The sequence below is a fragment of the Pseudorca crassidens genome, chromosome 16 (genome assembly GCF_039906515.1).
Source record: "Pseudorca crassidens isolate mPseCra1 chromosome 16, mPseCra1.hap1, whole genome shotgun sequence".
Taxonomy (NCBI): Eukaryota; Metazoa; Chordata; class Mammalia; order Artiodactyla; family Delphinidae; genus Pseudorca; species Pseudorca crassidens.
Genome location: NC_090311.1, coordinates 10,915,360 through 10,942,684, shown reverse-complemented (window position 1 = coordinate 10,942,684; position 27,325 = coordinate 10,915,360). Strand labels below are relative to the sequence as shown.

General features: G+C 46.8%; 1 protein-coding gene across 6 annotated transcripts in view; it reads left to right on the top strand.

Moving 5' to 3' along the window:
* Positions 1-27,325, top strand: part of PLPP4 (phospholipid phosphatase 4) — a 192,667-nt gene that overhangs the window by 44,565 nt on the left and 120,777 nt on the right. For 3 of the 6 annotated variants that reach the window (XM_067709226.1, XM_067709224.1, XM_067709225.1), the window contains exon 2: positions 312-420. In XM_067709226.1, coding sequence (XP_067565327.1) covers positions 312-420 — 109 coding nt within the window. Of the gene's footprint in view, positions 1-311; positions 421-9,341; positions 9,433-14,240; positions 14,305-16,614; positions 16,740-27,325 lie in introns of those variants that run through there. The other 3 variants (XM_067709221.1, XM_067709223.1, XM_067709222.1) reach the window with 3 other exon arrangements.

Genomic DNA, 27,325 nt, shown 5'->3' with positions numbered 1-27,325 from the left:
GCCACCATTCTGGACTTCAACTCCCAGTTCACTTTGGATCCCCAAGTTTCTAGAGTCTTTGTATGTCAGCCTCACAGCCGTTCTCTCATGCCCACAATTAGTCTTAGCTGGCCGGTGGTGACAGAAGATTCTACAGTCTTGGTAACTACCTCCATCTTTCCCCGGTTGAAACTGGCCGAGAACCACCAGCCGGGCAGCCTGTCCTCCCCCCCGCCCCCCGCTCCCCCAGAGGCCAGATCGTCCGCCTGAGCGTGTGCAGGAGCCACCGTCTCCAGCGCTCAGCCCTCACGCCTTTCTCTGTTTCGTTTCAGTTTTACGGAGTTCTTGGATCCATTCCAGAGAGTCATCCAGCCGGAGGAGATCTGGCTCTATAAAAACCCTTTGGTGCAGTCAGACAACATACCTACCCGCCTCATGTTCGTAAGTACCATGATTTCATGGCTGATTTGACCGCTCTCCCAAGTATGAACCAAATGGCTTTTCATTTCTGCATTTCCAACCCCTGCTGGTGATGGCAAGCAGCCTGAAAAAGAAAGAGGCGAGCTGCCCATCAAATTAAAATTCAGTTCCAGATCAGGATGGTCGCCGCTCGGTCATGTGAGAAGCAATTGCCCGACGCTTTGGAAAAGAAGGGCCCTGCTTACCTGAGCTAAACCCGACTCTTTCCGAATACTTAGAGTAAAATAAGATGAGCAACTAGTGAACAGAGTTTCCTGCTCCATCTGTTTTTAAAAAAACCTCAGTTTAGCTGTACTCAGGTAACCACTTTCCTGGGTTTTGCTGGTCAGTTGACCAGTGATGAGACCACTATGTGTAATTCACCCCTGACAGCATCTCTGGTCCTAGGATAAATGGGCAAGCATCCACATAGCTGGTGGATACACTGGGACATTTTTACCTCTTCGCTCTGCCCCTTGTCGATTACAGTCGCCTACGCTTCCTCTACTATGTGCCGGGCCCTCGGCTGAGAGCTTAAGAAAGGATTATCTCATTTAGCCCCACCCGGTATCCCAGTGAGGAAGATGTCATTATTGCCCGAATTTTGCAGGTGCAGACCTGCATCCCAGAGAGATGAGGGAACTTGCCCAAAGCCACACAAGCTAGAGAGCAGCAGAGCCACGACTCACATCCGAGCAGCCAGCTCTGAGCCCTGCTCGCAGCCGGGACGCTGCTCTGCAGTCAGGAGCCGAGTGTCCAGGACTCCTTGCTGGAGCTCACTGGCTCCTGGAGAATTGCCTTCAGGCCTTTCTGCAGCAGAGGAAGTATTGAAGCTGCCTCTTGTTACAGAGCAATAACGCAGCTTCTGGATGGGCAGCCGTGTAGCTTGAAGCTTATTCCTGTTAGGCAGCCATTGTGTGTCTTGCCTCTGGGAACTTAAATGACTGTTCCAGAGCTTTTATAGAGGACATGAGGAATATTGTTGCATTTTGAAACAAATCCCTCTGACTTTGTGGAGGAAATCTTGTTCATCGGTGATGATTGGAAAGATCTTTGTGTCTGCAAACATCCCAAAGTGCCCGGAACACTGCATGAGTATCACAGTATTATTTTAATTGCTTTCTCATAATTACTTTTCTGCTGGAAAATAAACTGGATTTTTGTAAATATCGGGGAAATTGAAAAAAGTAGGGTGCTTGTGAGTAGGGTATTACCTTACACTTGAGTATTAAAATCAGATTTTTTTCCATTTCTGCTCTAACTCAAATCTTCCATAAATCCTAGAAATAAAGTAACTAGTGTGTGTCTAACTAGTTTACTCCGTGGTTTTAATCGGGGAAGCTTCTGTTGATCACTGGTTTCCGTTTTCAAAGATTTCACGTTTCATGTACTGTAAAACCCAATTTGGAGTGAATGTTCATTTGGGATATTGTGAGAAATTTGTGGCTGTGTCCTAGATTTGTGAACAATGGATTGTTTTGAAGTCTAGATAAAAACCCCACAAATATTCTGGCTGCAGACACAAATAGGATGGAGCACGTTTGCATGCTGGCAGTGAAGAGAAGGAGGCAGTAAAGGAGTTCTTCAGTGCTGTGATTCTCGGAGAATAGAGGGGTATTCAGCCACAAACACTGATTCATACCCTCTAGTCTCCTAATGAAATAAGTTCAGCCTTTTGTTTTGTTAATAGTAGTTGATGAATTTCATTCATTTGGTCACAAGATTTAGTACGATTCCATAATAACACAAGGAAAGCAGTAGATACATTTAGAATATGTGTAACACGAGATGAAAAATGCTTTGTCACCACATAAATTAGGTTTGTTCTCCTGGGTTTTATTAAGAGTTTAATACAAGACATCATTTGTCTGCTTTTGATCCTTTTAAACCTTCTGGTGTTTATAGAAGAATTTGTAATAGAACATATTTTCACTGTTCTTAAAAAATAGCTTGGTTTCCTTAGAAAGCTCAAATTTCATTATTTAATGCATAAACAGAATCCTGGGATCTCCTCTACTCCTGTTTAGAATGTTTTACTATAAAGGCAAACTTGCTAACTGTCTAATAACCAAAGTGTTTTTTAAAGGCAGCTGCTATAACACAGATGTTTCTTTATTTGGGAAATCAGTGTCTCTGGAGTTGTGCCTACTTGCGCACGCGCGCATGCGTGTGCGTGTACGTATGCGCGCGCGTGTGTGTGTGTTTTAAAGGAGCTACTTGTTCAAATGTCACAAAAATAATATCAGAATGTTAGGGAATTAAGTGAGCAGTAATGACATCACCAAGAAGCCCCTGGCTGGCATCTCCTCTGTCCTTGGCACCATCAGCTGAGGTGACTATATCTGTCAACATGCAACTTGGGTGTGGTTGGACCGTTTGATTCCAGGAGCTTGTCTCCCTTGATGACTCTGAGCTCCTGTGGACCAGAGAGGCAGGCTGAGCACTCTTTTCTCGCATGCTGCGTCCCGACTTAACATTCCCTGGATGTTCCCAACCATCAGCTGCTCCCTTATGCAAAAGAGGTCATGCTTCCTTTCTGAGTGTGTGGAGGTTATCAGATCATCTTTGAAAGCCTACTTTTTGGTGTAGGAAGGCTCCCTTGGTGTCGGGTGTTGCTTTTCAGTACTCTCTTTGTGGTCTGTAGTAGTCGTGTCTTTGTGTGTCCAGAGAACACTCCCAGGAGCTGGATGTGGGTGAGGAAAGCCATAGGAGCTGCAGGTGATGGGAAGTCAAATCAGATTGGACCCCTGCAGGCTCCTGGGGGACACGGTACTCTACAGCAAAGTGGAATCTGGAAAGAGCCGGCGGAGAGGCTCAGGTAAACTTTTAGGGATGCTCATTATCGCCCTCCTCCTTCTCGTCATGGTAGTAACAACCGCAGGCAGCATCTCTTGAGTGCAGGCACTGCGCTCATCGTTTTACAAATAGCATCTTAGTGAATTCTCTCAGAATCCTTTGAGGTTGGCACTTTCGTTATCCCATCATTTCAGTGGAGAAAATGCAACTGTCATGAGGTTAAACAGCTTATCCAAGGTTTACAAGCATCAGTGGCTGGGCCAGGACCTGAATGCCAGCAGTCAGAGCGCAGACGGCCTTGGAGCCACTCGCCTGTGCTGCCTCCTTGGGGGCTCAGGTGAGGTGGCCAGGTGGTGAGTGCAGTGTGTCACACACAGAAGAGCAGGTGTAAAGGCACAGACACAGCAGAGCCAGGGCCGCGTGGGCCCCACGAATAGGCATTTGCTTGGAGTGCTGTGTGCTGCAGGGGGCCGAGGGCAGGGATCCAGGCAGGTTGTGGACAACTTCACGTAAGTTAATTAGTAGTTCATTCAGCAGAAAGTTACGAAGCACCTTCCTTGAGCCAAGCCCAGCGGCGGGTAGTGGAGGTGCGAAGCTGAATAAGGTGTGGTTTCTCGTCTAGTGGGGGCACAGACATGAACGTGAGTCAGACGGTTGAGCATCACAGGAAAGCCCTTGAAGGACAGGCAGGACTCAGGTAGGGAACTGAAGGAACGGTAAGTGTTTCCCAATTTCTTTCCCTGGCTTAAAAAAAAATGTACCCAAGACCTGTCCTTTGCCCCTCGTTTTGCTCTGCCCATGATACTGGTATGTCCAGAAGATTTACTTCTGTAGAATATCGTTGAGATTGTGTTGATTTGATAACAGGGGTTTCTATTCTGGAATAGGATGCTTCTAAGGAGGATGGAAATAAAGTCAATTTGGGGGGAGGAGGGAAGGAAAGGAGACAAAGCTGGCTTGTGATAGTTTGATTTTTAGACACCTTTGAAAAGCCTTCACTCTTGGCTTTGTGACGGGCTATAATTGTTTGCCCACAGCAGGGCCTTTCCCAGACGTTTGCTTGTCCTGAGTTGTTAAAAGCACCGCGCAGCACACCTTTCTGTCAGATGCTGGGAATTAGGGCACTTTGGGCCCACTGTTTTGTCTGATGTGGTTGAACCCCAGCGACAAGCTCTTCTCTGGCTAGCGCCCTAACATCAGGTGCCCTGGCTTCAGCCCCTCGGTGGTTAAAAGTGCTTGGCACGTTCATGCCCTTCCCTGCACACACACTGCTCCATGCCTGGCAGACTCCCAGAAGCATGCTGGCCACACAGTGCCTTGTATCAGTGCCCAGGTTTACCCACTGTCTGCGTGTAGCAATGGCCGGGATGGACGGCACTTCCTGTGTTGGTTTCATTGGTGGATGCACAAGGCAGGATGTCTCCAGCCCTTGCTGGAGACACTGGTCCTGTAGGGCACGGGCAAGGCGCCTGGAGTAATGGGGCTCTTCCCTGCGCCTGACCTCCCTGCACAGATGGGCTGGAGCTTAAAGTGCTCTATTCCCATATGTCTGGTTACAGGATCCTGGCATTGGTCATCTGTTCACAGGTTTCCCTGGGAACAACAATCAGAATTTCCTGGATACTAACTAACTCTCTGCTGGGCCTCGTGGGTGAGCAGTTGGCAGGGGCTCTAGAGTGGACTGCCTCGGTCCACTCCCAGCTTTGCTAATTACTAGCTTCGTGAATTGGGAAAATCACCTCCCCTCTCAGTGCCTCAGTTTCCTTATCTATAAAAGAGGGCTTTAACAACACTTTCCTCCCTCCCCAGGGTGTTGAGAGCTTCAAATAGGGTGATAGACTTACAACACTTCACTTAGGGTGTGATCTATAAGAAGCATTCAACTACTCAGTGAATTTAAATCCCTGCAACCATGCTTTGCTATGTATATCATCACTATACCCATTTGATAGATGAGAACACTGAGACTGAGACTCAAAGGTGAATAGGTTAAGTGACATACTCAAGGTCACAGAGCTGAAAATATCAGAGCTGGGGCATGAGACTGGTTCTACTAGATCTGAGTCTGTTCCCCACATTCATTTTGCTCCACAGGAGCTCTGGCTTCCTTGCCTGTGGAAGAGCATCATGCAAAACCAGCCACATCCCAGGCTCTGCTTAATGACTTTCATATGTTATCTTGATATGTGGGTGCTGTGTAGCGCATTTGCTTAGCAGTTTACGAGACGTTCTTTGATACAAGGTGATCTCACGCTCAGTTTCCCCATCTGTAAGATGAGGCTGTGGGGCTAAGCTGATCACTTTGATTCAGGACTCCAACCCAGGCAGCACGGCAGCCCAGATCGGAGCGTCACGGTCCCAGTAGCTGCAAGCAATTGTGTGTTCCCTTATCTCCCTGAGTTCCAGTTTTGTTTTCTGTACAAGGAGGATGTTTCCCCTAACGGAGTAGCTAGAGGATTAGACAATGTGAGGAAAGGCCCTAATACGTAGTAGGTGCTTAATCCATGACAGCTGCCACTAACACTTCTGTGACTTATCCATGTTCCTGGAAACACGCCCCATTCTTTCCTTCTCCAGCTCCAGAGTAAAGGTGTTTACCATGCTTTATTAATGCTTCTTGCTTCTGAGGTGAGAACTGCTACAGCACGGGTTAGAAGCACAGAGCTTGATTTAAACAGACTGAGTGCAAATTCCCACTTTACCACTTATTAGCTGTGTGACTTTTAGCAGGTTGTTTAACCTCTCTGTGCCTTAGTTTCCTATCCATTAAGTAAGGAGCCTGCTTCCTAGGGTTGCTGTGAGGATTGAATGAGTTAATTTACCGAAGTGCCTGTAGCAGACCATGTCATTAGTGAATTTTCGGAACATGTCATTAGTGAGTTTTCAGAAGCGCAGCCCTTTTCTCATAACTAGTGGGGAAAACTCAAGCACAGAGAAGGGGTCAGTATGTTCCTTGCATCCTGAAGCAGTGAGTGGCTGGAGTTCATTGTCCTGGTCTCTCTCAGGTCCCATTTAATAAGCACAGACGATTAACTGTCTTCCCACTGGGCCATTCCCAGGATTTTCCAATTTTTTTAAGCCATGGAAACATTAATCTAAGGGAAACAATCCCAGGGGAAATTTTGTCTGTCCCTTTCTGTGCTCCATCTCCACACCTGTTTGGAGGTAGAAGTAACCACTCCCACCTCTGTGTCTCTGTGTCCATCTTCATCTCCTCCATGGGCTTGGGCAGCAGAACAGTGCCTTCGAAAGGCGTTTGTCAGAACGTGGAAGGGGCAGGCATCGGTTTAACTCAGTCCGGTTTGCTGAGTGAAAGTGGGGTGCTTCTTTTTTCTTCATTCTTTCACTCGGTTCAGAGGTGCTTTTGCCCCGGAGGAAGTTGTTTTCCTAACGTGTTGGCTTCTGGGGCTCATCTCTTAATTCCAACTTCTGGTTGAAAGGGAGTTATAAAAAGTGGGGGGCAGCAGGTGGTAAATGTAAGTAAGTCTCTGTCCTGATCTGAGGACTGTGCTGCCCAAGGATACGGCAGATATGTTTCCAGGAAGAAGGAGCGAGACCAGAACCCAGATGTCGTTAGCATGAGAGGAGCAGAGAAAGACCCCTGACAGTCACGTGCAGACATTTCTGTTGCGGCCGCCTGGGCGGGGGCTGGGACGCTAGCCTGGTGGCTGCAATTCCTCACCTGCGAAGCTCATGTGATGGGAAGCCCTGGGCCCTCCTGGTGCTTAGCCTTGGCCCAGGGAGCAGTTTGTCCTTGGTTCTAGGAGACAGACCAACGTGCATCTACCTAGGAGAGTTAAAGTGCTGTCTGGTTGGGCAAGCCTGGATGGGGATGTAATTAAGAGCGGGAGAGCTGAGGCAGCGAGCAGTGCTAAGAGGGACCCCGTTGGCCTTGAAGCTGTGAGCTTGGAGCCACCGGGCAGCTCTGATGCCTTCCCCGGCTCCGACTCCCGGGCTTGGAGCCGCGGTCTCCCACACGGCGCCCCATCTCCTGTTTGGCCACCACAGTCCTGCTCGGGATCATCTCCTGTAGGCAGCCTCTGGAGCCTTGGAGGGAAAGTCTCCCGATTCATATTTTCTCTGCGGCTCCATTTCTGTGTAACCTCAGACTGTGCCAGCTGGGATTGCCCTTCAGTGTTTTCTTCGGTTCTCCATTCTCATATTTAAGGTGTGACTGGGGGTGGGGTCATTGCAGCTCTGTTCACTGTTCAGTGAGCTGCTTTCTCCTGTTTGGGGGGGTAGCTGGTCTCTGGTGCCCAAAGGGAGAGGAAACAGAAAGCTCAGGACTTCTTTGACCTCGACCGCAACTTCGGACTTACGTAAGCAGGGACTTCAGCCATTGCTCTCTAAACACTGAATGTGTGAGTCAAAACTGATGCAGTGTTTCTCAGTCCCCAGCATCATTTGAGATGCTTGTTACACAGCATGCTTGTTCTTAACTCACAAGCGAGTGTGGCCTTTTTGAGTCGCCCCTGGGGAAATCCCCTGCTTCAGTTCTGAATCTTCTCTTAGAGCTGTGTCACAGTCTCTTCTGAACACGCTCCGTGGTGATAGGACTTGCTGATGTGGCGTTTTAATAGCCAAGTCATTCGGGGCCACTGCCGATAAGGAGGCTCATCAAGCCGGTTACTACCATTTGTGCTCGGAAAGAAACCAGCCCGTAAGGAGAAGCGTTTTCACGTCTCAGGAACTGGCTCTGAAGACAGCTCCCAAAGAGGAGCTCCCAAGATGCTTTGAGCTCTGGCAGTCTGGCTGTAGCAAGTGTGCAGGGCCTCCGAAATTATTTTGAAAGACTGTGCATTTGGATGAATTCTGTTTTTTAAAAAAGGAGAGTATCTTCTAGCCATGCCTTAGTCTTGGAAAGCCCCTCTCCAAAGAGTGACACCGATCAGAGCCCAGGTGGAGATTTCCCAAAGCGGGAACGCTGTTTGGTTAATAGTGACACAGCTCACCGCTCCCACCACCATCTGTGAGCCAACTGTAGATTTGTGAGATATTTAATCCCTTTTGATTGTTATCCTGAGACGTTATAATCATAAGGAAATAACATAAATACCTTTTTTTTGATTGTTGGAATGTTGAAAACAATGTACTAATTATAGAATGCTGACTAAAGATTAGACATGAGAGGCAGAAAACCTGACCTCCAAAGCTTGGCCTTGCTACTCACCAGCTGTGTGTCCTTGGGCACATCATGTAGTCCCCAAGCCTGGCAAGGAATTGTCACAAAGCCAGCGTGAGGATTTAAGAGACTCCAGTACCTGACGGTACCCAAACATAGTTCCTGCCTCATAGAAGGTTCAGTAGTGAGTGTCACTTGCATCTGAATCCCACCAGTTTGGTTCATTAAGCGCTTACTGCACTCCCAAGTGCTTTGGTCCAGGGGAAGAAAGGGGGTGGAGGAAGGGAAGAGGAGAGACTTCATGGAAAAGGACTAACCTCTGCTTTGCAGTGGAAATGAATATTCGACCAAAGAACACCAAAGGGGAATGAATCAGGCGACTCTAAGCAAGTCCCGTGTGCTCCCATGTTGCCAGGGTGCTGAGGATGGAGGCCAAGGGTTCTTCCGCGCCTCTGCAGGGGAGACGGGAGGAGGCTTACTGGCAAAGATGAGTCAGTATAATTATGGACTGGTCTTTTCTGTTTAAAAAGCCACCACTTGGGGCTTCCCTGGTGGTGCAGTGGTTGAGAGTCCGCCTGCCGATGCAGGGGACGCGTGTTTGTGCCCCGGTCTGGGAGGATCCCACATGCTGCGGAGCGGCTGGGCCCGTGAGCCATGGCCGCTGAGCCTACGCGTCCGGAACCTGTGCTCCGCAACGGGAGAGGCCACAACAGTGAGAGACCCACGTACCGAAAAAAAAAAAACCACCACTTAAAACGTGGCTCCCAGCAATTACAAATCAGTTATAACCCATAATCAGACCTCTGATTTTTCAAGTCTGTGGAGTCTCTAAGTATAGATATAAATCCTTCTTCGTTTGAGGTCAGGAGTTCAGTAAGATCATTCAACTAGTGAGTCTAAACGAAGCTAACTGGAACTAGTTATCAATCAGCCCTCTGATAGCAAACTGCTGTCCTCATAAGGGATTCTTTGTTATTTCTTCCAGGCAATTTCTTTCCTCACACCCCTGGCTGTTATTTGTGTGGTGAAAATTATCCGGCGAACAGACAAGACTGAAATTAAGGAAGCCTTCCTAGGTAGAGTATTCACAGTTCCTGCTTTAAGGGATGGGGCTGAACTTAATTATTTAGGTCGCTAGATTTTGAAAGTCTCAGTTGCACCCAGCTGATTTTTCTCTTCGTCAAATTAAGTTTGGAAACACAAGACAAGGTAAACTTTTACCCCTAAGAAGAACCAGTGCACGGGTGGTTTAAGTACCCTGTCTTCAGGGTCAGCCCATTGCCGCTGTCCATTGTGCTGAAAGTGAGTGTCAGACTCCCCATCAGAGCTCTGTGCTTCCCCGGCACACCAGAAGGGCAGCTGTTGGCTGTAAGGGAAAGTGAGTCTGAAACTTTGTCACCACTGACTGCCCAACCCCACATTTGTGGCTAATAGGCCCATATTTAAGGGCAATTCAAAAGTCAACCACAGACTCCTTGACCAATCACCATTGGCTAGAGGCAAAAATGTGCAAAAGCAGATGTAAAATATAATATAAACTGGAAACAAACTCCATAACTCTTCTTCAGTTTGGGGACATTTGGGCAGTTAATCAACTGTTATTATGTAAAGAATGCTCCAATCTTTGCCATTGATTATAACACCATTGTTATCAGTTCTCCCCTAGCTGAGCCATATCTGCATGTGACATGAGTCTGACATTTTTAGGGTTAAACCCATGTTTTTTCTGATCTGCATCTTAATCAAAAGACTGAGTAAATGACAGCATTAAGAGAAAGCAAAACTATTTGGCTTGTTTAGCAACCAAAATAAACCACCTGGAGGCCAGGTTTTTAGCTTTTTGATGGTTGGGAAAACTGAATTAGGTTTATTTTTTGACATGACACGTTAAATTTACCCAACCCGTCCGTCACACACATTGTGTTTGTTGGTGTGTTGTATAGGCTCACCATTCAGTTAGGTAGTAAATCTGGAAATATGAGATTCTTAAGTAAAGGTTATATTTGTTAATTACTGAGCTTTGAGGAAATGAAAATGTAGCAAAACATGGTCTCCCTTGTTCTTTGTAAGGGAAGGAGGGTGAGGGTGAGATCTAGGGAATGCAGAGCAGTAAAGGGACAGGGAACATTCTTACATAATCAGGCTTTGGTTAGGCTCTGTCTAGTTGAAAAGAACAGAATTCTTCTGAAATTACATCAGATAAGTTAGAGGTTTGCTTACAGGGCTATAACAAGCAATCTCACAGACATCCAGGAATAGGGAGCAGAAGGACAGAGGAGCCTCGTGGGGACGGAATTGGTATCCAGGCCACGAGGGGTGGAGGCGCCCCTGCCACCTCACGGCCCCTCCTCTCTGCGATGTGCCCTTCCTCTCCTCTCACTCCCTGCCTCAGTCTCCTGTCTGGACGTCGTTTCTGCTGCCTGCACCTTTGGTCTGTGTGAGGTTTGGGCTCGCAGTGGTGGGTGCCCCTGGCCCACCCCTGTATGACCGTTCAGCTCCAGTGCCACCTCGAAGTTTCACTGCATCTCGTGGTCTAGACTTCCCAGGTGGAGACTCTGGCTCGACTCATTTCTCAAAAAGCCTGGACACAAAAGTCCCGAGTCTCTGGCCAGCCTGTGGATGCCTTCCCTGAAGTCAGGTGTGTACCCCCGGCTGCTTAAGTGCAGGTTGATGCTTTGGTCGTCACATGGTCTCTGTCTCCTCAGCTGAGGTGGTGGAAAGGTCAGGTTTTCCAGGAAGGGCGTAGGTGCCCTCCCACATGGGGCTCGAGCATCTGGACAGATATCACTGTGGTCCCCCAAATGTCCCTTCAGGAGCCCTCTCAGTTGACCTGGAAATCCCTCTGCTTCACTTGTTATTCTAGTCGCTCCCTTGACGCGGAGTCCCGAGATATGTGACTGTGGGTAGGAACTGTCTTTCATGGTTATGGTTGTAATTTACTGCCCGCTCTTGGAGCTGGGCTGTTGTTATGGCAGTGAGTAGCTTACAGTTACTTTCCCTAGACCTTTCATTCTTCGCTAAATCTCCCTTAGGATGACATCTCAAAATTGCACCCCATACCCGGCCTCCTATATGTTAACAGAGAAGGCAGAGTTATTGGATGTTCTGTTTGCCTAGATAAATGAGAGCCTGCCTTGTAAAAATGATGAAGAACCTCCCATTGTACACAGTTTGTTTTAAATTGCTGCTTTTAGGAAGCCTTGGAAGTAGGGGGTGGGGAGAGTGATCTTTAAAAACCAAGGACAGAAAACTAGGTGTAGCTTTTCCACCGTTACCTGATGCAGGACTTTCTCAGTGAGGGTGGTTTAGTGCTGAGGTCCCTTCTTTACCCAGGCATCTTCAGCAGACCCGAACCCCCAGAGCTCCCCTGATCCGCCTGTCCACAGCAGCCCCCCTTGTGCATCTGCTCTTGGACAAGCGAGGCCTGCCCCACCCAGCATCGGGCTCTAAGGGATCTGGCTGCGGAACAGCCAGGTCTGTAAATTGGAGAACCCTGTTTTGGAAGGACTGTGGTGCTGAATTCCCAACAACAAAAGTAACAACAACAAAAGCCCCTCTTAATCCTCTGGGGTGCCTTTAAGCAGGAGTGCCCTCCATATAGGCCACTTGCAGGCCAGCTCACATGACACACTGCTTTGAATTTCTTTATCAGACACAGTCTGGCTTGTCTTTCTGACTCTTCTCTCAAGCCCGCAGTGCTGTGGGATGCTGTAAACACAGCCCTTAGGAACCAGGCCCGCTGGGTTATTGTTAATCAACAAGCCACCCCCTGCCCCCATGATTGGCGCCATTCATTTCCCGCTTGGCCAGCCTGTCACACATCTAATCTCAGCCCAGCCTTCCCTCTGGTATCAGTGAGAGGTCCCCTATCTTGGTCCCCCTGGGGGTTGTGCTATTCAGATGAACATAATAATCAGTTCATTTCACTTCCGGAAGGCTGCAATGACTCCCACCCTAAGTACTGTCGTTGCAGATCCCCACTCTCTTCTGTCTCCTTCAGGCTTTTGGATCAGAGAGTGAAGCTGCCAGCTGTTGGTGCTTATATCACATCCACACATTTTCTAGCTCAGCTACTTGAAGCTTTGCAGAGAACTGCTCTGTGCTCCAGTAAATCCAGCCGGTGCAGAGGTTGAGGACGCGTATGGCGTTTCTGGACTGATGTAGCAGTCTCTGAAGTTCCCCAAGGGCATTGGGAGATCAGCTAGTGATGCTTGTTCCCAGAGACCTTCTCTGTGCAGAGGCCATGCTAGGACCAGGATACGAGGGAGTCTGGCCCCTCTGGGAAAACACAACAGTGAGCGCGCTGGACTAGCCCTGAGAAGAAAAGCCCCTGTCATCTCAGGGCTATTTCACAGCCTGTTAATTGTCGTATCTGTGGGAGAATTCTGCCGTGAAGATGGCCCAGGGAATTTTCCCTCCTCTCTGCAAAGGAGACCTCTCAGCAGTGCTGTGAGCTTGTGAGAAAGAAGGGAAGCCAGCGTTTTAGGAAGGAAGGGTCTGTGCGTGCAGAATGTAATCATATCTCTCCAAGTCCCGTCCCCCCACTCTTGCTTCCAGTTTATATACCCCAGTTGCGTGCTCGGTATTTTAAAGGTGGTGCCGCGCTGCTGACGCATGCTCTGCGCTCCACCCCGGTGGCCCATCCCTCCTTTGCTGCCACAGTCAGATATGGCACTGCTGCCCATCCCGCACTTAGGGGATTAGTTTCCCTTTGACAAAGGTGTTCGTTTGAACTGGTCCCTCCCGTTCTCTTTGCTTCCCATGACTTGTTAAAAGCAGGTGGGTTCTGTCTCCACCTCAGTGGTCTGTGCCCTTGGTGACTGTTGACGGTTCACAGTACTTTCCGTTTGTAGAATAACACATTTGTCTCCCTTGATGACCATGAATTGCTCCAGGCAGCTCCTTTCCGAAAATGGCCCTCCGCTGCTATTTTCTTACGTAAATCTCAGCTAGTATTGAACAGTTAATACTTGCCAAAGGGAAATCGTAACTCATATGCTTTATTATTCAACAAAGCAATGGAACAGGGCATCAATAGGTTTTTATTGCTTATGCAAAGCATTTGGCCTTCCATCGCATTGACTTGGCTTTTGTGCAGTCTTGATAAACACAGGAGAGAGGTGCAGGGTCCTTGCAGGGAAAGCTCCATGACTCATTTCATCTGCACGCTTTGGACGATCTGTGCTTTATCCAGCAAAGTCCTTCCAAGCTGCTGGGAGAAAGTCCCTGTGCTGCCTATTTTTAAAGGATGTAATCCAGAAATGCCTACTGTTTTAGGTGGCAGGAAGCACCACCTGGGCAAATCTTTTCAAAAGCGAACGAGGTTTTGGGGACACTTCACCTTCTCGGAAACGGTGATTCGTTTGATAGCAAGTGGAGAGCCGTCAGCAGGAGACGCGGGTCAACAAGGAGGTGATGGCTGAGTGGGCACGTCCTACTTGCAGTAGGATCCCAGCAGCTGCTCTGATTAGAATTGTGTCTGAGAAGATTGCCAGAAGGAAATAAAAAAGTTATGTTTCTTGCTACCGGTAAAAGGGATTCTACGTGCTGTCCTATTAAATCTGTTCCTATCAGGCCAGAACATGATAGATGGGCTTCTCAGTGATATTGAAAATTTCATTCAAGGAGGAGAGATCAATTTCATGTCACAGGGGCTTGGAATTTTATGAGTCACTCTCCAAAGTCCTGTTCTAATTACATTTTCCTTTAGCTGCTCAAACTTGCCTCCCTTTTTTAGAGTATTCGCTCATATTTCTGTGGTCATAAATTAAACAGTAGTACGATGGAACAGAGGTGATGGTGACGATGATGATAACGATGATGATGATGGTTTTGATTTGCGAGCCCGCTGGTTATTTTTCTGTCTGTTGGTTTTGTTTTGTAGCCGTGTCCTTGGCTCTTGCTTTGAATGGAGTCTGCACAAACACTATTAAATTAATAGTGGGAAGGTAAGTTCCAAAAAAGAAACGAATAGTGACTGATTCTCAGGGTTTTCTACGTAGGAGCCTTGGCCGCAGGACACTGGATGGGACAAATTTGAGCTCTTCTGGTTTTCCCTTAAGTTATTGTCCTTCTGAGATTTCTGTCCTCAGCACAGATCTTTCCTCTCCTTTGAATTACGAACTCAGTATTTCAGAAAGCAGGGCATCAATAGTAAAGCGGTATCCACTGACTATACTTTCTTGTGGACCAAAGCCCACTGCTGGCATCTCTGGTCCATCCACTGATGTTCCAGGGCCTCACCAGACACCCACTCACTTGCCAGTTTTGGCCTCCAAAAAATAAATAAGCTTTCTTCCTTATCGTTCTCTTTGGAATAAGAAATCTGGATTGGCGTTTGAGCTTTGGCGCATGGCCCATTTCTCTTACTCCCCTGGGAAGTGATTTCTCTTCTCCATTTATCTTGCCTCCTCCCTCAGCCGCTCTGGCAGTGAGCTAATCTCTGTAGAGACGAACCGTCAAAAGACCCGAATTCAGGACCTGACCTTGGCCCTGCCTGGCTGTTGGCCTTGGACAGGCTGGTTCCCCTCTTGGAAGCTCAGTATCAGTGATCATGTAAATACTTGGTGCGTGGTGCTGGCCAGGCATCGAGGGGGCAGAAGAGGCATACAGATTGCGCAGTGCGTGGCTTGGGGCTTCAGTGTCCTTGCAACTTTCCAGGCTTAGAGTTGCTGTGGGGCCTGATAAAACGCCGATTCCCAGGCCGTGTCCGCTCTGAGGTTCTGGTTCAGTAGGTGAATAGCCACACTTGGAGGAACACTAGCCACATAGGGGAGAGACAGTAAGCCAGCAGTTCTGGTAGATTACTGATAATTGGTATGTTACAGATATCGATAGATTGTTATTGGGCCCAGATCCCAGAGCTGGAGGACCAGTGAGTCAGTCTGTGTGAACTGTAGCCCAGTACGTACAGAAAAGGGGGATTGTGTTTACAGTGCTAGCAAGACCTTGTCCACGGCAGGCGTTCGGCAAAGGTTAGTTGAATCAATGTGAAGTAATTCACCATCACACATCTGTGTGAGAGTCCACACTTGAGTGAGGTGGACAAGCGTGGGTGAGCTGTGTAGGCACAAGAATCCAATTGCTGGGGTTCAGAGCTTGTCTTTGCCACTTACTGGTTGTGTGTGACCTTGGGCAGTAGTGTAATCTTTCTGAGCCTTCATTTTCGCACCTGTGAAATGAAGGAGGTCCGAGGGCCTGACCCAGGGTTGTCATAAGAATCGTATGACACATAGAGTCACAGATGTAGAGAGCAAACTTTCGGTTACCAAGGGGAAAAGAGGGGTGGGACGAATTGGGAGGTGGGGGTTGGCTTATATACACCGCTATGTATAAAATAGATAACTAATGAGAACCTACCGTTTAGCACAGGGGGCTCTACTCAGTGCTCTGTGGTGACCTCACTGGGAAGGAAATGTAAAAGACGGGAATCTATGTATACATGTAACTGATTCACTTTACTGTACAGCAGACACTAACACAACATTACAAAGCAACTATACTCCAATAAAAATTTTAAAAGGAAATAAAATTAAAAAAAACATGCACCCATGGGCGGTGCTTAGTGCTGGGTCTGGTATGCAGTACGTACTCAGTACACGTTATCCGTGATTGTGGCAGGAGGCTCGGCCTTGGGGCCGGCTTGAACCGCCTCCCTGTAGAGCCTCCCCCGCAACCTGGACCAGGTGCCGACCTGGCGACCGTGTGCTCTGCATCTTGGAGCTGGGCTTCCAGGTCCTCTCAGTGAGCTTAAGTGAGACTGCTATTTAAGGAAGGGCAGGCAGTTGGCCATCCAAATTCAAGCTACAGGGCCATGAGGAGCCTGGAGGCTTGGGTCCTGGAAGCAGCCTCCGAGTAGCAGACCCATAGGTGGAGGCAGGAACTACCTTCTACTCCACCGGCCCTGGGCTTAGGTGGCTCCTGGAAGTCACCTCACTTGACCTGCAGGACCTCACCTTTGGGTAGGTATTGATCTCCCTTTTTTTACAGATGTGGAAACTGAGGCTGGGGTGGGGGATGGCTACATGACCTTCCCAAGGTCATAAAACTAGTAAGTGGCAGAGTGGGAGTTCCAGCCCAGATCTCTCTGACCCCAAAGCCTGAGCTTTGCCTAAGCCCATAGTGTCTTCGGGGCGGGGCGGGCTGCGCTGTTGATGGCAGCAGGAGGAGCTAGGACAACAGGGGACAGCGGGGTTAGCTTGGGGTTTGTTTGTGATGGCAGCGTTTTATATTGAAAATGTCCATGGTGTCTTTTGTAGACCTCGTCCCGATTTCTTTTACCGCTGCTTTCCAGATGGAGTGATGAACTCGGAAATGCACTGCACAGGTGACCCCGATCTGGTGTCCGAGGGCCGCAAAAGCTTCCCCAGCATCCATTCCTCCTGTAAGTTCAGTGGCTGGGCCACTAATTCCTGGGTCATGTCTCCTCATCACTTTCTTCGGGAGTTGAGAGAAAAGAGTTGATACACGAAGGTCGAGCACCGTTCACTTTTCTTCACTGGTTGGCTTAGAAACAAGATATTTAATAGGAAATAATGAGCCTGAGGACAAGGCTCTGGAGTTTACAAAACATTGTATATGTTGCTTTTGTGAACTTGGCGGAGTGTAACCTGTGACACTTTACCCTTTGGCAGTACCAATCAGAACTTGACAGTGCGAGGGAATTAACCATGTTCCCTGGGACCTTATGCCTTTCAGCTCAGTATTCTCTCTAGTTTACTCCTTCAATGAAGGTAGTGTATGTGTGTGTGTGTACCAGCATATAGTATGTATGTGTGTATATATATATATATAAATGAACATACACCCTCCCTAATATATAGTCTGATTATGGGTATGTGAGCTGGGACCAGCCTTAAGCAAAGAATAACATGAATCAGGTACAGGGTGGTGTAGTGCAAAGCATACAGCTCTTTAAAGTGTGACAAATCCTGACTCCGCCAGGTCCTAGCTCTGTGACTTAACCTCTCTGTGCCTCAGTTCCTGCTGTGTAAAGTGGGAATAAGGCCTCCGCTATTGGTTGGAGTGAGGGTTAAAATAAGAGATGGGCATCACTGACATTGCTGGGGCGTCTGCCGGGCCCAGATGTTAAAAAGGTGCATTATCTTGATAGTCCATTCAGTGTCTGTCAGGTACTTGGTATCATGCTTCAAATAAACCCCAGTCATCCATGCATTGTTTAGTCTCAGGGCTGAGATTCCCAGAGTGTTCTGGTTTGTGTCTTCATTCGTTCCATCAGTGTTTACTGAGTGACTTAGGTGCCGGGCACTGACTGTGATAGGTGCTGGGGACACAAAGATAAGTGAGACACAGCGCGTGTCCTGGGGAGTCCACGGGCAGTGCAGGCTTTATATTTAGGTTGGTGGTTCTGGGATCATTGGAGAGGAACCAGGCCCACAGGTGACCACCTGGGAGAGGACAACCTGCTCTCCTGACCCAGAGTCCTTGATTCCCCACAGGTCTGATCGTTGTTTAGCTTTGGCGAGCCTGTTACCTTAATCTTTTCTCTGTTTTCTAAGTACCCGATACACACCTGATAGTGGCTGGATCAGGGAATAACTGGACGGCCTTCCCTACAGAGTGGTTGTTGAGCATTTTGCCCAGAGTCATTAGAGATTAGGGCCTGTCATCAATATAGAGGTGCCCGCCCCTCTAAGTGGATCTCCATCAACCTGTGCCACAGCCCTGCCAGGTCCGGTTGTCCCCACTTTATGTACAGGGACAGTGAAGCTTAGACGGACTCAGCAACTTGTTCAAGGACACTTAGCCGACCTTCATGCCAGCCTCTAACACGATAGTGTCTTGGGCTTTAGGTGATTAAATACAACAGGGTGTTCACAGCCCACGTGCATTTAAATAAATAACTCATTTTCTCCTCTAGTTTACTGGAGACTTTAGTGGGTTGAATAATGGCCCCCCAAAAAGATATGTCCAAGTCCTAGCCCACAGGACCTGTGAATGTGACCTTATTTGGAAAAAAGTCTTTGCAGATGTAATTAAGTTAAGGATCTCGAGATGAGATCATCCTGGCTTTAGGGTGGGCCCTAAGTCCAATGACAGATGTCCCTACAAGAGAAAGGCAGAAGACCATTGAGACTTAGAGATGCAAGGAAGAAGGCCACGTGAAGGCAGAGGCAGTGATTGCAGTGACGCAGCCACAAGCCAGGGAGCACCTGGAGCCACCAGAAGCTGGAAGAGGCGGGGAAGGAGCCTCCCCTGGAGGCTTCACAGGGACCGCGGCCCAGCCAACACCTTGATTTTAGACTTCCGGCTTCCAGAACTGTGAGGGAAGAAATTTCTTTCATTTTCAGCCACCAGGTTTGTGGTAATTTGTCACAGCAGCCCTGAGAAAAGAAAAAGGAGCCTTAGATTGAACACAGTGGTTCATGGGGAGCGTTTGACTTTGGAGTCATGGGGGAGACTGAGAGAAAGCACACTCCTGGGCATGCTTCCTAAAATGCCCTCTGAGGTTAGTGTTGCCAGGGGCACAGCCTGCATGACGGTGTAGGGTGCTCCAGTCACTCCCGTTGTTTAAGGTCACGCATCCATTTGGATTCACTTCCTGTCCGAGTTTGTTCTTCGCCTCTGAAGTCATGTTTTGTTTTAAGTGAGTCTGTTTCGGAGGCAGTGTAGGTGCCAGCTGGAGGAATGTCTGCAGTATTGATTTCCTATCTCCTTACTGTCAGGGATTCCTGTGCTGGCATTGTTTAGAGGTACCTGGGGTGGTATTCACCTGGGGTCCGCTTCTATCTGGTCTCCATCTGTATCCTTGTGGGGTCACTCAAGTTCTCTGTGGTTTTAAGACATGTTCTGTTCTCCCAAAGACTCGGTGCTGAGCTTCAAGGGGCTTCAAAAATCATAAACAGTAAGAAGTGAAACCCTGTGGGAAAACCTTAATCCTGGCTTTCAAACTGTTAACTGAGGACTGCAGCACAATTTCGTAGCTACTGTTGCATTTGAACTTGGGAGGGAAATAGGTCTTATGTGAAGAACTCAAGCTAGAAGACTGCTGGACCACGAAGAGTAGAGGGCAGGCCCCACAAAAGTGTTTCTTTCAGAGGCGCACCCTCCCTGTCAGATGCGTTTCCTGACAAGTCTGCCCACCAGCTGCCTTGTCGAATGCGAGGCTGATGTCCCATCTGTGCTGGACAAGTGTTTTGACAGAGGCTATTACTATCTCTTGCTTAAGATGTACTTATAATGTTACAGATTTTTACTACTTGCCAGACACAGAATCCTCCCCAGTCTCTAGGCTTTGGTGAGTATTTTCATCTGCTCTCTTGCTCTTTTGTGACAGGTCAGAGGTTGCCTTGCAGGGAGCTGCCGTGTCCACTTAGAAAAACCACCAGCGCTGTTTCCTGGGTCTCTTATTGTAGCTGATAGGAAGCCTAGTGGTTGGTGTGACTCTTTGCTCCTCGAAGAGGTGGCAGGCCTCAGAGGGGGCGACCTCAGTGGACTCGTATTTTGTATGCACACTCTTTCTCCCTTCAGTAAAATCAACTTCGTGGGTTGCATTTGGGTGAGCGGACACAGGGGCTCTAGACCAAGGGATCTCCGGAGACGAACTCCCCATTCTAGGTAAACGTGGGTTTGCTTCTGTTCTGTTCACGGGTAATTGGTGACTGGAGGGTCGTTGAGGTCCACATGTTGTTCTGCAGAACAGTTGGTTTTCTTTGAACGCAAGAACAGTTGGTTTTCTTTGAACGCAAGAACAAACATTGATTACTTTTGGAAACAAAAGATCTTGTTCTCAGTTTACCGTAAGCAGTCCAACGGCACTGCCCTGAAGGGCTCACGTGCCAGACTTTCAGCAAATGGCACGTCCCTGGGGTAGCCAGGCTATGGGACTTGCTCTGTGAGGCAGCCTAAGCCACGCTTGCTGGAAACGCAGAGATCAGTTTCCAAGAGCGAGTGATTTCCTTCAGAGTTTTGAGAAGCTTGGGGTTTAAAGTGGAGAAGGGCAGTGTGGCTTCAGAGCAGGGATGTTCTGAAAAGGGGATTGTCTTTCAGCATACCATCTCAGCTTTTGATTGGGTGTCGTTTCAACTTCCAGAAAGAGGATAGATTTCAGAGAGAAAATTGAAAACAAAAACAAAACCAAAAAACCTTATTATTGCCAAGTCAAGCTATTAAGAAACTTCTTTTCTATAAAATGGTGGGAATGAATAAAGTGATACTGTGTCCAGGTGTCGGCAGATGACAGCATGTGGGCTGCCTGTTTGGTGAATAACAGTGTTACTGGTGCACAGAGATGCCCATCATTTACGTGTTGTTTATGGAGGCATTTACTTTACAATGGCAGAGTTGAGTAGCTGCAGAGAGACCTGGCCCACAGAACTGCAAACATGTTGCCCATACTCCAAACAGATAGTATTAAAAAGCATTACCACAGGGGTCCCAGTGGGGGAGGGACGAATAGGCAGAACACAGAGGATTTTTAGGGCAGTGAAACTACTCTGTATGACACTGTAATGGTGGATGCCTGCGAGGATACATTTGTTGAAACGCATAGAATGTACAACACCGAGACCGAAGCCTAATATAAACCGTGGGCGTTAGGTGATTATGATGTGTCAGTGTAGGTTCATCAATTGCAAGAGCTGCTGGAGGACGTTGCTAATGAGGGAGGCGTTGTATGTGTAGGGGCTGGGAGTCTATGGGAGGTCTCTGTACCTTTTAAAATTTGCTGTGAACCTAAAACTGCTCTAATAAACTAACGTCTGAGAAGAAGGCTTTACTAAAGCAAGACCAGTGCTCCTGAATTGTGCACATAGATGTTTCATTTTAAAACAAGTCCATTATCATATAAAAAGTGGGCATTTATGGGAAAATCAGTGCTTGTGGGATGCATTCTTTAAATGACAAACAAAACTTCAAGGCGTATCTGGCCCATGGCGATTTAACAGATTCTTCTTGAGTACTTAGTGTTTTATAGGTACAGGCTTGCACTTGGGGAGGGTACAGGATGCTCAGACGTGTCCATGTGCTGTTTGGGGCCAGGGCAAATACAAGGTGCTTTAACACAGTGCTCTGGGATTGGGGAGCTGGGAATTCCAGTTGGGGAACAGGGAAAGCCTCTGCAGGACAAGCTCTTTCTCCTGTCATTTCCCAGGAGGGTACGCATGAGCTAGGTGTTTTGGGTCATTTATGTTTGAAGTGTCTTTATTCTATTTTCTAGCTGAGTGTAGAATTCTAGGTTGAAGATCAGTTCTGTGCAGGATTCTAGTTTACCGTGTGCTTCAGAGAGACCCAATGACATTCCCTGCTTTCATTTTGCTTTTCTCTTTCTCTCTCTGGAACCTCCTAGGAGCCTTTAGCTCTGGTCATCTGAAGTTTCACAATGATGTGCCTTCCTGGGACTTTTTTCTTTGTATTTACTGTTCTGGTCTCTCAATGGGTCCTTTTATTTTGTAACTTTGTGTACCTCCCTCTATATTCCCTATTTCTTTTCTCTGGATCCTGTATTAGGCAGATACTGAATCTCCTGAGTTGATTTCATCTTTTAATTTTATTTCCTATTGTCTTTGTCTTTTTGTTCATCTCTCTAGGAGATTTAAAAAATTTTATTTACCAGCCCTTCTATTGAATTTATTATGATTTTTATATTCTTAATTCCCAAAAGCTCTTTCCTGAACTCTGATTTAAAAATTATAACGTCGGGTTCTTTTGTCGTAAGTACAGTGTCTTTCTTCTTTGTCTGCAGGTATCATCTGCTCTCACCTTCTCTTCATCTGCATGTTCTTTGGTTTCTCGCTTTCCTCAAGTATCTGCTTTGGCTGGATGTTCTTATTTAACGTGGGAGCACTGAAGCTAACTGGACAGAGCCCATTAAGTGGACTTCACTGAAGGGTGGGTGGGGAGTGAACTGGTTGACCCTGAGTGTTAGCATCTGGCCTTTACTTAAAGGCCGTTCCATTCCCTGGAGGAGGCATGCCCCTTCCCTGTCTCTGGCCAGGTGTACATGAACCTGGCATTCTGGAAGCCAAGCCCAGGGACTTGGTTTCTCACAGGTCACCTTGCAGACCTTCCCTCAGTCCCCTGTTTTCGGTCTGATTGTTCAGCCCTGTTTTCTACTTGTCTGCTTTTTCCGAGCCCAGAGCCTTGAATGGTTAAATCTTCTACCTCCTTCAAAGGTTGGGGAGGTGACAGTTTCCTGGTTGGAGGATAGAGTGGGGACCTGGAGGGTTTAACCGCTCTCTGGGGACTTTCCAGCTACTTTGCTGTCCGGCCCACGTCTCACCCCTGCCTCCTGCGGTGCCGGTTCCAAGCTTTGCAGGGCCCTGCCTGGTGAATTAGCGCTTCTCATCAGCGCCACTGTCCGCAGGCGTGGAGGTGCGCCTTTCCCCCACTCTGCCAGCTGCTTCCCATCCTCATGTATTGTGGGGTGCAGTTGAGGTGCTTCTAGCTCCATTTAAGATAGAATTTGTTTCCCTATTTGCATTAGTCAGGGTTCTCCAGAGAAACAGAACCAATAGGGTATATGTATAGAGAGAGAGGGAGAGGAAGAATCATTTTAAGGAACTGGCTCACAAGATTGTGAGGGCTGGCGCGTCTGAAATTTGTAAGGCAGGCCGGCAGACTGGAAATTTGGGTAGGATTTCTCTGTTGTAGCCTTGAGGTAGAATTTCTCACTTGGGAAACCTCAGTCTTTGTTCCTAAGGCCTTTAATGATTGGATGAGACCCACCTACATCATGGAGGGTGAGCTCCTTTACTTAAAGTCAATGGATTGTAAACGCTCATCATAACTAAAAAATATCTTCAAAGCAACTTCCAGACCGGTGTTTGACCAAACATCTGGGCACTGTGACCTAGCCAAGTTGACACATAAAATTAGTCATCACGCTATTGTTCCTTCCTTCCCCTATCATTTTAAATTCAGAAATACCATCATGATGCCCTAATACCTAATAGTTGCAGGGGCACCATATGTTAGAAGATTCTCATGCAACCTCAGCGTTACTTTGATGACGGAGTCCTTGAGAGTGGAGTGCATACACCAAAGCGTCTTTGTAGGCTGAGTGTCTGGGAGTTTGCTTTTGTGGAACAAATCTAAATGGGTTGTAACTCTGGATTGAGAAATTATCATGAGATATCATCTGCACTAAGCAGCCAGGTTTAATTCCATCAAGCATGAATATTTACTATTATAAACCAGCTGGTTTTTGGAGAGGTTAGGCAGGCTTTTGCATAAAGAAACAGGAAATAGGAGAGCAGAAGACATTGCAGGATTTGTTTGTTTTGCATCATTTAATGAAATGAAATTGCTATCCAGGGTTTTTGCTGGTAGATGGGAAGCTTCTTCTTCTTTAAAAAATGGTATAAAATGGCATGGGCTGCTTTGGGTCCTTGGTTCAATCAGCACAAATTGCTGGTCATTTGTCTGAGGTCAGTTCCATTGGTGTGGTTTGTCTTCTAACTGAGAAATGAAAGCTTCCAGATTCACCATCATGTCAAGGGATGCATCAGACTTGGCAAGAGCCTCTCCTGGCTTTCTTCCTAATTTTGTATTGTCCTTTATCTCAAACTTCCAAGACGGTTTCCGAGGTTCTGGGAAGCAACTGCACTTATTTTGCAGCTCTTTCATCGTTCAAATGAAGACTCCCCTGAATGCTGGAAAGACCTTCTTTGGGCATGCCCAGCCCTTGGAGGCAATGATTGCTTTAAGAAGAATCAGACCTCTTTGTAGGACGATGTTCCTCAATCTTTTATCCATTATCACCCTTCCTCATTTTATAGGCTTCCCCCCGCCCCCCGCCCAGTTTCTCTTCTCTACCATGAAATAGGAATTCCACAGGTAGATTGTATATCTGTTTATGTACGGTAGCCCTCTGGAGGACCACAAACAATTGTACTAGCTAAGATTTTCTCATCTCCCCAAGAACCAATTTTTGTCCCCTTGGGGGCAACATTGTCTTGGTGGGGAATGGTGTTCTTGGTTTCTCTTACAGGCAGTAAGCTTTCTCCTCCTGAGTACAGGTAAGACTTTCTTGTTTCTTTGCATGTCCCATAATTTTGTTCTTGTTGTTTTTTGACATTGGGTAGTTTGGGTAATATATTGGAGCAGTTGTGGGTACTGATCATTCCTCATTCTGGGGCTTGTTTTTGCTGTTTGCTTATTTATTTGTTTAGTGACTGGTTGGGTTATTTTAGTGAAGCCTGTTTACCCTACTGTGTGAAGCCTCAGTGTGACGTGGCTCCTCAGAGGCGTGTGGAGCATGCCTTTGGGCATGTGCACACTCACCTGGGGTGACAGTGGTTTTAGTAGGGTTCTCTTTGACTGTGATTTTCCCTGACCACACCCCAGTGCTGGGTTCCACTGATTGACGGCTCTATTGTTTTCAACAATGCTCTGGGACATAAATTCCTCCACAGACTCATCCAATTAAATTCAAGCTCCTTTTCAGGGATAGCTTTTGAGGTCATGTTTGAGATTTGTCCACCCCCCAAGATGAACATCCCCTTCTTCTTTCCCTGGTTCTTGCTGGTAAACTAGCTGGCCTACCATTTAGTTCATATCTCCAGTGAAGTTACTGTTCTCCTTTTAATTGCTTTTCGTCACAACCTTACATACAATGTTTGTGAGAGTACCCTTAGGCTTGAACTTTACCAAGTTCCAATAAAGTCAGTCCCTTTGGGAAGAGCTCCAGAACTCTCTATTTGAAGGTCTGCCTCTCCCCGAACCTTGTCTCTGAGGCTGAAGACAGGGACAGTGGCAGGTTCTTTCTAAGTGATGCTCATGTCTAGGACTTGGGCACTGGGTGGAGGGGAGCACAGTAGCTTCTGGTCTTCTTGGGAGGTGCTAACAGCCTGTCTCTCCCAGCAAGATAACATTGCCCTTGACTAGAAGCTGTGGGAAGAGGGAGAGGGAGCCCTGTGTTCTGGGCTGTACCCATCTGGAATGGACTTTCCATCACCCTAGGCTGGGAAGGAAGGAGGAAGAATGGATCAGGGTTCAAATGCCACAGATTCTCACTGTCCTTACTGAGTTTTAGTATATCTTCTTAAATTAATGTTTCTTCATTTGCTGGATGCTCTTAGGACCACTTGCAGAGACTTAATTATTTTTTCAGTAATTTTCTCCAGTTTAGCTTGGGAGCGGGGTCCACAGAGCCATTCTGGAAGTGGAACTCCCTTATGTCAGTTTTGATAAATTATGTTTTTAAACTAGTTTGTACATGCATCTAGATTGTTGAATTTGTTAGTATAAAAGTGTTCATAATATTCCTTTATTGAATTTTTTTTTTTTTTTTTTTTTGCGGTACGCGGGCCTCTCACTGTTGTGGCCTCTCCTGTTGCGGAGCACAGGCTCCGGACACGCAGGCTCAGTGACCGTGGCTCACGGGCCCAGCCGCTCCGCGGCATGTGGGATCTTCCCGGACCGGGGCACAAACCCGTGTCCCCTGCATCGGCAGGCGGACTCTCAACCACTGCGCCACCAGGGAAGCCCACCTTTATTGAATTTTTGATGTCTGTTAAGAAAGAACAGTAGTGATAGGCCCTCTTCCATTTCTGATATAGTAACTTGTATTTTTTCTCCTTTTTTTTATTGATTAACTTTATGCGTGGTTTATCAATTTTATTAAATTTTTCAAACAATCAACTTTTGTCTTTATTTTCTCTATTTTCTCTATTTTTGTGTCTTTACTGCTTTGTTGACTTTGGGTCTTATCTTCACTGCTTCCTTGTTTTTAGTTTGTGTTCAATTTGCTCATAGTCTTAAGTTGGAAATTGAAATAATAGTTTTTAAAGTCTTATTTCCCTTCTAATGTAAGCATTGAAAGCTATAAATTTCCCTTACGTCCTGTTTTAGCTGTATCCCACAAAATTTGTTACATTGTATTTTTATTGTTATTATGTTCAAAATATTTTCTAACATCCCTTGTGGTTTCTTCTTTGATCTATGGGTTATTTAGAAGTGAATTTTTTTACTTTCCAAATATTGAAGGCTTTTCCAGCTATTTCAGTGCTATGAATTTTTAATTTAGTTTTATTGTGACTAGAAAACATACTATACAAAATTTCAGTCTTTAGGAATTTGTGGAGATCTGTTTTAGAGCCTAGTATATACATCATCTTGGCGGATCTTTCATTCACACCTGAAAACATACTCTGAATTTGTCGGGTGTGGCATTCTATATGTGTCAATTAAGTTAAGATGTTGTGATTCAGAGATTTTTGATTCTTTCTTTTCTTCTTTTTGTCTCGTTCTGTCAGTTGAGAGTAGAGTTTGATAATGTTCAACTATGATTACAGATTTTGTCTGTTTCTCTTTTTTGTTTTGCTGGTTTTGCTTCTTATGTTTTGGAGCTCTTTTTATAGGCACTTACACATTTATGATTGTTATATATGCTTGTTATCTTGACCCTTTTATCATTATGAGATGTCCTATGCTCTTCATTCTGTCTCCTCCTATTTCATGTAATGACTTCTTGTGGATGTGAGCCCCCTAGGCCCATCAGAGATCTTGTTCTTGGCCTGTGGTGATAGAATGGACTTGAATTGTAAAGGAATTGTTGGATAGGCAGCTGTTTTGTGTGGGTTCCTTTTATCACTGTTTCAAACCATTGGCTTTTAACTCAGTCTTCCAAATTTAAGCCGAGAAGTCATGTAGGATGTTAGACGTGTTCTAAAACTAGAAATTCAAATGACCACATGTCTTCTGTAATGGACATCTTTTGGGGTATAGATAGATGGGAGGAAGGAAGGAAGGGAAGTAGGTAGATAGATATCATGAGACAACAGCGTTCCACAATCCCCTTCTCTGGAAATTGTTCCGGTCCTGATGTGGGACTCAGGCTCAGCTGGGGCACCTGCCATAGAAATATTATCTTTTGGGTTCAGAACCACCCCAGGTCCTTTCTTTGTGTTTTCGCAGATTCATATCTAGTGTGCATATCCTTAGAACCAGTGTGTTTTCTTTTCCCTTTCGGGTAGAACTCATAAACATACATACGTTATTCCCATGAGG